General features: G+C 35.9%; 1 protein-coding gene across 1 annotated transcript; it reads left to right on the plus strand.

Moving 5' to 3' along the window:
- Positions 1-299: 299 nt before the first annotated feature.
- Positions 300-10,842, plus strand: LOC125228640 (odorant receptor 85b-like). Its single transcript, XM_048133297.1, has 6 exons — positions 300-421; positions 2,108-2,204; positions 4,454-4,558; positions 5,715-5,803; positions 6,685-6,751; positions 10,715-10,842. Exons 1-6 carry the CDS (start codon positions 300-302, stop codon positions 10,799-10,801), a joined length of 567 nt encoding a protein of 188 aa, XP_047989254.1. The 3' UTR covers positions 10,802-10,842.
- The last annotated feature ends 922 nt before the right edge of the window (positions 10,843-11,764 follow it).

Genomic DNA, 11,764 nt, shown 5'->3' on the forward strand with positions numbered 1-11,764 from the left:
GTCAACTTGCTGTAAATGAGAATGAAATTTTAAGAGCAAGATTGGCCTGGCTACATAAGAGCTCACAAGAAGGAACTATTTATTGCTGAGTTCGCCGTCATCGAATTCGATGTGGAGGACTATATAGTAACATGTCATACGAATCAGTTGCATTTGAAAACTGCTTGCAAAAAACCAATCGAATTTTACGATTTATCGGATTACAGACTGATGATAAGGAGAGTGATGGGAGCACCTTGAAAAGAATATGGAACCGAAAGTTATATTTATTCTGCAACAGCGTCTTGTATTTTGAATTGATGGGGGAGATAGCTTGGATGATTAGAAGCATATTAAATGGAGATTTCGTTCAAGCAACTTACTGCGCCCCTTGCGCTACGCTTTGTTTCCTGGGCACCGTCAAGACTTACTATCGAATAAAGTATAGCCACCATTTGAATGACTTGATCAATTCACTGCGAGGATTAATGTCTACACAATCCACCTCCAGTGTTGAAACAAATTCGACAGCTTTAGGAGAAATTCGCGACATGGTGCGAACTATCCACTTGTCTTTCAACATTTTAATTGTTGTAAACGTTATTGCAGTTATTGCTTTCTTTACTGGCCCCCTTGCTATAATGGCATTCATATACTTTACGTCAGGAGAAGTGGTGCTGAGGCTCCCATTTCTGATTTTGTACCCGTTCAACCCGTTCGATCTGAGAGTTTACCCTTTTATATATCTTCGTCATGTGTTCGGTGGTGAGTAGATATTAGAAGTAAGGTTAAAGTGCCAGTGATTGACAGTGTACCAGTAGATGTCATTGACACTAAATGCGTGGGTTTTTGGGAGCGAGAATGAATTCGTGTATTTATAACTCTGTTTATTAGTGACTTAAATTACCTACTGAAATATAGATTAAACTATACATCTGGCTCCAAATGTACCTGGAAATGTTTGTCTTTTATCGCTTTCACCATTTTTGGGCTAGTGTATATCATTCCCGCTCCCAAAGCCCCGATATATTCCTTCAGATGGGTATCAATCATCACCACTGACCACAGGTACTACCTTAACGTTAATAAGTACCTACAGGTTTTACCTTCACTTTATAAGTACCTATATTCATATTAATAACTTAAAGCTGCGCTTAAGGATATCATCCGCTAATGATCACTTGCACCCAAGGCTAACGCGAGGTTAACCCACCATTTTATATGGAATTTGACAGTTGACAGCCCACTAACCTTGAGTTAAGCGGTTGGTGCAAGTGGCCCTAATAGGCCCTAATATTGATGATCTATTTTTTTAAGTAACATTAACTACAGAATTTTAATTACATATTTAATACGACATTTATATTTATAATAATTAAAATTATCGTTAAATCTATCTATGAATTGTTACAAATTAAGATAAGATATATTTATTTCATAAAAAAAACCCAAAAAATGTTTAAACAAATTGTGTGTTTGTCCATTTTAGGTACATTTGTCCTGGTCACTGTGTTCGGGCCGGATTGCTTATACTATACTTTTTGCACTTTTATACAAGTTCAATTCCGTCTGCTGTACCATGATTTCCAAACAATTGTAACACTGAGAACGCGGAACCAACTTCGAAAGTATGAGTATGATGAAAAACTTCGAGCTTGCATTAGACGGCATAGAGAAATAATAAGGTTAGTAATCGCAATCATATTTTAATGGTTGTCAAATAAAAATTAATACCCAGTAAGTCTGTTTTCACAATTATCCGATCCGATATCGGATGTCGGAAGGATTTCAATGGAAAAATCCAAAAAGGCGCATGTAATGTATGGAATATCGGTCCTGAATCCGATACCGGACCGGATCGGATAATGTGAAAACGCACTAAGGTACCAGGTAAAGTACCAGTCGGCCTAGCCGAGGTGACAATGGTTGACGCTACGGCGATCAAAACGCATTCTGGCTCTGTCGCGCCACTGCGGAGAGCGATAGCTACGAATCGCTAATTCTTAATAAAATATGACAGAAGAGTGTCATATTGGGCTTAATTTGTCGAACATTAGTACTTTCTGTGTTTGCCAGTAAAATGATTTAATTTGGTTTTTCGCACTTGTATCTTACTGTGTGATTACAGATGCTGTGATGTAATTGAAGCAGTGTTTACCAAGTCTTCTCTATTTAACTTCATGGCGAGCAGCCTGCTGCTCTGCCTATCCGGGTTTAATATCATGGTAAGGTCTTTGCTACGTTATTCCAGTAGAATATAGGTACGGTTTATTTAACTAATACTAATAAGTTTTACTACGTAAAACTCAGAAGAATAGTAGGTACGTGCCACGCGACTACACAGGCGGGCGCTTGACGCCTCTCGGCCACTTGTTACCATTGGGCCATTTTTTTCTAAGTTGTCCACCCCACTTTTTTTGGATTTGGAAATTTTTATGTGTTTTCCACTCAGAATCGCGAGCTCTTTCAATCCTAATAGGAGAAAAAAAGTGTCCCAAGCTTTTTTTCCATTCCGTTACCATTTTTTCATACACTTTGTATGGCGGTCACGGAATGGAAGGTTCGAAAAAATGTATGTAAATCTTGGTACATTTTTTTTCTCCTATCAGGATCGAAAGAGCTCTCGATTCCGAGTATGAATCGCGTAAAAAACACCCATGTTACAAAAAAAGTGGGGTGGACAACTTAGGAAAAAAATGGCCCAAGTACTAAACGCGCGACTGCGAGTGAGTGGCATAGGCCTGGCTGGACCAATACTCGTCATCATAGCTTGAATTGCCATTGATAAACGATGAAAAATGTGTGTTCCTTTTTTTCCCAATTTAAACATAAATTACCTTTATTTTTTTTAATTCTTTGTATATTTTTAAATAGGCTGACATTTACTAGGTCTGACAATTAATATTTCAAACTCCCATTATGTGACAATTAAATTAAAATGTTGTAGAAGATGGGATCTATTACGCACTGCCAGAAAAAAAGCACCTGCCTTCCTCGTACAATCAGATTGATTAAGTAAAGGCCACTTGCACCAACGAAAAGTGAGGGTTAACCCGAGGATTAACCCACCATTTTATATGGTATTTGACAGAACCCAGAGTTAAGTGGTTGGTGCAAGTGGGTCTAAGAAAATATCTAATTTTGAGAAATGTTTGATATTGTCACATTATAAAATAAATACTGATATTTAACTAAACTAATCCCGAACCCCGTATGAATCCCGGTATGGGCATTTATTTGTGTGATGAACACAGATATTTGTTCCTGAGTCGATGGATGTTTTCTATGTATATAAGTACTTATATATTATATATATCGTTGTCTGAGTACCCACAACACAAGCCTTCTTGAGCTTACCGTGGGCCTCAGTCAATCTGTGTAAGAATGTCCTATAATATTTATTTATTTTATTTTCCCCTCACTAGCTCGGAAACACGTGTTTTGTCCTTTAATACCAGCGGGTAAAAACGCATTTTATCCACTAGTGGGTAAAGTAATTTGACCTTCAATAACGTCAAACTAACTGCTTTAAAATTGATAAAAGTAGGTGAATCTAGTAATAAAGATTATTTACCACCTGTGGAACTACTGGAAGCAGTGATAAACGCATTTTTTGCATTGTAGTTTCCTCGCTATAGTGAGGGGAAAGTTTTGTGTTATAAATGATTTTACTTCTCGTATGTTAAAACCACACTCGGCGTTAAAATACAACTTTGCCCCCTTGTATAACAAATAACTATTATTTACTAACAAACTCCTCACCCAAAACACATGATTACTTTATATAATATAAATTTATAAATGAGTACAATATCGTGTGATTAAAATAGATATTTCCTATTGACATGTTAAGCACTAGTACTTCCACCTACACCATACTACGATTCAAATATCGATGTAGGGATAAATCAAATTATTTTATTAAATATTTTTTTGATTTGTTTTTTCAAGTAGTAACACTACTATAAATAGATTACTAGCTTTTGCCCGCGACTTCGCTCGCGTTAGAAAGAGATAAAAAGTAGCCTATGGCACTCTCCATCTCTTTTAACTATCTCCACTTAAAAAGACACGTCAATTCGTCGCTCCGTTTTGCCGTGAAAGACGGACAAACAAACAGACACAAACACTTTCCCATTTATAATATTAGTATGGATTAGTATGGCTAAACTGAAATACACTAAAGAAAAAGCGATCAAGCCCACTGGTGGCGAAGCCGGGAATCGAACCTGGGTCTCCAGCTGACGTGCTAAGCTGCTAACCTTGCCACCAGTGAGTGAGTTTGATTGATTTTTCTTTAGTGTATGGCATCTATTTTAGTTTATGATTCAAATATCATTTTGATTTCGCCTCACCACACTTCCGAAATGAAACGGTGCCTCGCTTTGACCAAGTTTATTTAAACCAGCACGATTCGTTTACATAAGCAGCTTTTCTAAATTGTTCAGAGTAAAAGTTATTGCTATATTTTCAGGCTTATGAGGACTTAGCTATGCTCAGTAATTTCCTCAGTTTCCTGTTTATTTGCTTGCTGCAAATATACCTTATGTGCGATTACGGCGATAAAGTTTCACGAGCTGTAAGTATAATCAAAGAGGATCGAGTATTATAGAGAGTTACTGTCAAAGTAAAATGTGTAATCACAGTGCATAGACTGCCATCTCTCGACCCAAGCTTAAAACTTTTGAACCTCAGTTTTGACAATTTGACCCATATTGTTAGCTTGTTATGTGTGAAAATGACAAATATTAATATTAGCGCCATCTAGCCGATCGTTCCCCAAAGGTGTAACGCCATCTAGGGCACCGTACCTTTTTCTATATGGATTTGAGATACGTTTTTTTCTTAGATTGTATCCACATACGGAGTTACATATGTCTTTGGTATAATTAATAGTTTTTGGAGTTTAGAATCTTGATCGTAGTAACTCAGGTACTAAGGGTTGGTTGCATCAAACCGTCTGTCACCGTTAAAGCATTCGTAAAATGTTATTGTATGGGAAGTTTCATAGACGTCTGCTGCGTGACGATGATGTGTCTGTCAAATGTGGTTTATGCAACTGGCCCTCAGTGAGAAACTTTTGGCCTCAAAGAGCACATTTGTCACTTTTCATCTCAGCAGAAAGAGCATATTATCAAATCTGTCAGTTGTTATAATATTGAACTTTGTTTTTCACGTACTTTTTTAAATAACTCTCGTGTTAACGGTGTTAATAATGATTGGACCTTGAAGCTGTGGTAAATTACTCTTTAGGTGTTATTGAACTTTTTTAGACTATTGATAATTTTGTTGATATGTTTTATGAACGATTCTGTTGATGATTCTTTTGTCCTACCTAACACCACTACCAAAGGTACCAGTGCTCGACACGCAAATACCCAATAGATACCTAACACCCTTCTGTCACATTTATTTTTATTTTTTTCTTAAAGTGGCATCTACTGGTACGCTGTCGAACACTGGTTCTTCATCGGACACAGTTGGTGCTGACTGTACAGTCACCGGCATAAAGAAGTGATGATTTCTGTACCTTGTCGCTTTTAATCGTTTGACAATTTCGTATGACATATCAAACAAGACGTTAATATGACAAGGTACAGAAATCAACACTTATTTTTCTTAATTCTTCTTGTCATGATATTTTTATGCAATAAAGTTTTTATGTATCTATCTATCTATTTATGCCCGTGTACGGTAGTGTGGCAAATTATGTTTTTTTTTAATTATTATTTCAGAGCATGGATTTAAGTGCTGCAGTCTATAACAGTCAGTGGTATAACATTGATGCGAAAGCAGCCAAGAATTTACTTATCATTTTGACCAGGTACGTTCCCGTTTAGTAATGTTTCGCTCAAAATTACAAATAAGGTACAGTGGGGCAAATCTCGACGTGGGGCCATTGTAACTAATCCATTTTTTTTCCATTTTTACATTACACTATGATGTTGAGTTCTACATGTAGCCACTGAACACGCCTACCGTATATAACCCGGTGAACACTCAATTTAATAATGCAAACATTGTAAAACATGGAAAAAATGCACCAGTTACATTCCCCCCCCAGTCCAGATTTGCCCCACTGTACCTTACAAGTCACCAATTCTGCATTGCAATTTTTTGGAGGTAATTTCACATTCTCTTAGAAACAAAAGAACTTGTTTTTAATACGTTTACGTTTTGAATCTAGTGATATTTTAATTTATCGCCATTCGTATCTCATTTCCTGTTTTTCGCACTTGTATCGTAATATAGAGCGCTGATGGCCTAGCGGTAAGAGCGTGCGACGTTCAATCCGGAGGTAGCGGGTTCGAATCGAGTAAATAGGTATCTCATAGGTAAGCGTGCTCCACCGTAGACCGCATCATCACTTACCATCAGGTGTGATCGTGGTCAAACGTCTACCTATTCATGCAAAAAAAAAATGTCATTTGATATTAGCCAGTCGCTTTTCGGTGAAGGAAAACATCGTGAGGAGACCGGACTAATTCCAATAAGGCCTAAGTTACCCTTTGGGTTGGAAGGTCAGGTGACAGTCGCTTTCGTAAAACTAGTGTCTAGTGTATACGCCAAAATCTTGGGATTAGTTGTCACAGCGGACCCCAGGCTCCCATGAGCCATGTAATCATGTATGATGATCATGTATCGTAATATACTATTTTATTTTATTAACTAAAAAAAATACTGATATCCAATATTTTGTTTCAGGGCACAAAAACCTTGCAAGCTGACTGCTTGTAAATTTGCCGAAATAAATTTAGGAGCGTTCACACGGGTACTTCTATCCTCATATTGCTCTTCTTCTTTTACCTACCCTTATCCCATGTTACGAGTCGGCACACCTTATTATTGTGTTCGGTTACCGCGATAGTTACTCATGAAATAAAACTGAAACGGAGTACATCGCGAACGGGCTCCCGTTGACCACGAATGCTGTAAAGTGTTGGAAACGTCGGGATGAATTGTAAATTCATTATACGCGATATAATCCGTTTCCATAGCTTTATTTCATCGGTACGTTTGTCTTCCTCTTCCATTCTCCTCTATCTTTCGTCATCTTTTTAGGGTTCCGTAATAGTCAACTAGGAACCCTTATAGTTTCGCCATGTCTGTCCGTCCGTCCGTCCGTCCGCGGATAATCTCAGTGACCGTTAGCACTAGAAAGCTGAAATTTGGTACCAATATGTACTATATCAATCACGCCGACAAGTGGTAAAATAAACTAAACTGTTTTGTTAGGGTACCCCCCCCGGGGACTGTTTAGTACATGTAAAGTGGGACTGTTTTTTTTTCATTCCAACCCCAACGTGTGATATATTGTTGGATAGGTATTTAAAAATGAATAAGGGTTTACCAAAATCGTTTTTTGTTAATATTGATATTTTCGGAAATAATCGCTCCTAAAGGAAAAAAGTAGAACTTCATAAATACTTTCTAGGAAAATTGTTTTGAACTTGATAGGTTTAGTAGTTTTTGAGAAAAATACGGAAAACTACGGAACCCTACACTGAGCGTGGCCCGACACGTTCTTGGCCGGTTTTTTTCTTATAACCTCTTTCACACAATCCTTCCATCGTTCTGCCGTCCTATCACTAGAACCCCTCTAAGCTGCATATTACCAGTTTTCATTTGGATAAATATTCTTAAATAGGAAAGAATTCCCCATCGACTGGTCTTGGAATCATATTTTTATCATTTTTAGTTACCGAGATACAGAGTCGACATACCTCGCTAAGTGCACTATTTTATAACCCTTTTCAATAGTATAAAACCGCAAACCCACATTTGTCTTCTATAACTTCTATTAAAGCGCTTAGCAGTTGTTTATCTTCATAGTTTTATCACACGATACATAACTATAACAACGTTACTTGACATAAGCTTCATAAATTCCCATTAAAGCCGTTTAATTGCGTTATTACATTTTATAACATTAACTTTTTTAAATAAAATACTACGCTTAAACACGGCTAAAGTCCTTTAACCGTGTATTTAAAGACTTTCATTGTAATTTCGGTTACAAATACATCACTAAAACCTAGTTACTGCGCTTTACGGTGAATTTATTACTAAAAAATATTCATAATGCCACACTGAAACAGGACAAACCAGCAAAGCTACGCTAAAACCCCGCTAGTTGTAAAAGTATACCTTCCAAAGTTTTTGCGCCAGTCCGACAGTCGGCCGAGCGGCTCGCGCGCAGAAGGTTGTGCGAAGGCTGTAGTGACCGGTGAATGAACATTTTCTCCTTAAAATGTTAAGAAACCGAAGACCAGGTAAGTGTTAAATATCTTTTTTTTAAGGTTTTTTTCAAGCACAACTTGCGTTTTGCTAACGTATTATCACACGTTTGCCGCGACAAGTAAATACCTAACACATAAGTTATTCGATCAAGAGCCCAGTTAAAACTATTGTGTACAAATAAAGCGTAAACAAAAAAGTCAAGAAATTACATTGTACCATCCTATTGCTATGTAGGCATTGCCATAGCCACATACATTTTGTAAGAATTTATTTACCTTACAATGTTTTAGTACCTATGTAGGTATGGAATACTTGCGCAACATTATATTACCGTCAAGCTGATTTAATAATGCAGTCAAAAATCAAATTAATTAATGTTATTTCTTTTAGGCTTGTTACGAACTTCAGGATACAAACGATAACAGAGATCTGCGAATAAAATGAATACCGAAAAACCGACCACAAGTCATCACACCAGCAGTAAGTTTAATAAATATAGAACAGAAGGGGATTGCTCAACTCGATCTTTACCAAGGAACATTCTATCGTTGTGTATTGTTTCAAGAATTTTTGAGATTGATACCTCAGAATTCTTTGCCTAACTTAGCCACGTCGAACGTTTCTGCTTTAATTTTCAATGCTGATGAAAATACATCAATTTTAAAACTCCCTTTTACTGGTCCAAGCTAAAACCGTTGCTGACGATCATCGAATTTGGGTTTATCCTTCGTTGTAACAAAATCGAACAACGTTTACTTCTTTAATCATTCGTAAAATGCTTCTCATCTTGATATAAGGAAAGAAGGTTTTTGACTATTCCGTCGCAGACGTATTGAAACTACAAGTGATGACTCGAAAGAAGAAGAACTCTATACCTAGCATGTAAAAATTGTAAAATGACAACATATGTATCATCCAAAATGAAGCTTTATCTTGATTTATCCGCTCCAATTCATACAAACAACAGAGAAACAGACTTAAATTTAACCTAGTTAATACAATTTTAAGCAATGATGCACCTGATTTTACCAGAAATTGTTAACAAAGATATCTATATTGATTCTAGTTTAAAGAAAAAAAGATGTATGATATATAAGTATTCTGCTGTACCAATTCATTCAGACCCTTCAAATCCAGAAGTTTTACATACAGAAAAGGAGGACTGACCTACACATAAGTACATAATATAACCATTTATCGATGTAGAACCACCGTCGATATAGAGCACTACACTCGTAATATTAATATTAATAATACAACTGTCGAAAACCAAACGCACAAAAAAAGAAAAATAAATTTTAAGAAGAACGGAATCAAGCGGAAAGAGAGAAAATTATTATGTCAAACAATCCTAAATGTATTTTGAATTTTTGAAGTATAAAATAAATAAAGATTGCTATTTTCACTTGCTTGGCGAATAATAAATGAAATCCGTGTTTCTTTTTGTAAGAACTGCCAATGTCAACCGTTTTTAACCTTATGTAACTCGGTAATAAAAACATTATTTTTAATAGTGTATTATAGTAATAATACGAATAACTTTGGATATCCAAGAGCGACACCTTTCGCCGTGTCGGTATAGCAAATTGATTTGTTGCAATGTAAAAAGCGAATTTTATTGTTTCATATTAATGTTATGTTAGTTTTCACTAATGTTAGAATATTATATTAAGTTTAAATATGTTAATTTGTAACATAACTTATAACGAGGTTTTTTATGCATGCAAATAAATGGTTACAATATCATACAGTTGTCTTTTATTCATTTAACAAATTGAATTGCTCTTGAAACTTAGTGCAGGTACTGCAGGTAAACGGGACATTGCTAAAATGATAAACTCCTTTTAAAAAGAATGACAGTGCTAAAATCTAGTAATCGTCGCTGGTTTGTCATATAGCGGGCTTTTAGATTAGGAATGCATACAAATTATTTCGATGTTAGTAGTCATTGCATAGCTTAAAAACGGTTACAGCATTTTTTTTAGAGCATATACGATAGTATAAAATTGTTTAGTGTCTTTGCGGTTATTAAGCTATGTTTTTAGATTACGTTTGGGTTTACTCTCTCGAGGGTGCGGTGTGTTGGTGACGGAAGGACCTACGTACGGAACTAATTTGTTCAGTCTATTGTCCTTTGAGTCGTCGGCAACCCGAACCCTCCTTAGACCTTGTACACTCCTTTTTGCTGTGTACGTGTGTGTGTGTAATAATCAGAGATCGGACGGATTTGCGACATTCTTAGTGACTTACGTCATTTTAATGACTTAAGGTATGAGATGTCGCACAAAAATCCGATCTTTGGTAATAATACAGCAAAAAAAAATGTATAGGTACATTAGGTACAAGTTACTAATGGGTTGGCAACGCGCATGTGACACTCCTTGAGTTGCAGGCGTCCATAGGCTACGCTAACCGTTTTCCATCAGGCGGACCGTATGCTTGTTTGCCACCGACGTAGTATAAAAAAATATTTATGTTATGGTAATTGTTACAGATATTAAGCTCATCTTGGTCTTATTTCGCCCTGTTGAAATCGATGTACAGCAGAAACAGTACACTGGAGAGTACAGGAAAACAGTGAGCATTAACACTGGAGAGTACAGGACAACAACTAATCACGTCCCAGATAACATAATTTGAGTGAAACAGCTGTGTATACCCAGAGATCTTTATTTTAGAATAGAATAGAATATTTTTTATTCGAAAGCACACAGATAATAATAGTATTGTTATCTAAAAGTATTTGTTAAAACTTGTATGTTTGTAATAATTGTATGGCTTTAATAATATCCTTAATATTATAACCTACTTATTTAGGAACGATCGGTCATAACCTTCTCATGGTTTGTAATAGCGATTTCTATGAGTCGTTGAAAGAATATGTAAGCACTAACGTACAATGTATGACCGACCCATATTAAACAACATTATTATTGTTATTTTATTATTGTTGTGGCTACTAAACACTTCGTTATTACGTGATATTCAAAATTTTTGACATAAAATCAGTTTTATGGGTAAAACTCCTTCACAAAAAATGTCTTACACAATATCCGTTTTTCAAAAATATTGTTATTTTAGTAAACTTTACAACGTCAAAAGAAGAAAACTACGTACAAATGTGTATGTCGTTAATAGTTTTTTGAAAAAAACTATTATTTGGGTCTCAAATAATCTATAAACATACTTATGTTTCTAAAGAATAATATTGTAAAAGAAAGAAAAAACTTAACATGACGTTATAGTCATTACCGACCTATGGGTCGTTGATAGCTGCTACTACTAAAACTGATGAAGCTATCACCGCCCAAATTTAATTTCATGTTTTATGTATGTTAATGGATGTTTTTTAACAAATCGTGATAACCAATCTATAATTTATAAATGACTGAATATAATTAACAACAAAAGTAAATGTAAAATAGTCAATTGTTAACATAAACGTCTTAGCCAGATAAGTCAAATCCTTACTTGAAAGTGCAAGCGCCAGTATGGAATGTCCTTCTTCTTCGGTACCCTCGACTTGATTGACGTATTACTATGA

The sequence above is a fragment of the Leguminivora glycinivorella genome, chromosome 8 (assembly GCF_023078275.1).
Source record: "Leguminivora glycinivorella isolate SPB_JAAS2020 chromosome 8, LegGlyc_1.1, whole genome shotgun sequence".
Classification (NCBI taxonomy): domain Eukaryota; kingdom Metazoa; phylum Arthropoda; class Insecta; order Lepidoptera; family Tortricidae; genus Leguminivora; species Leguminivora glycinivorella.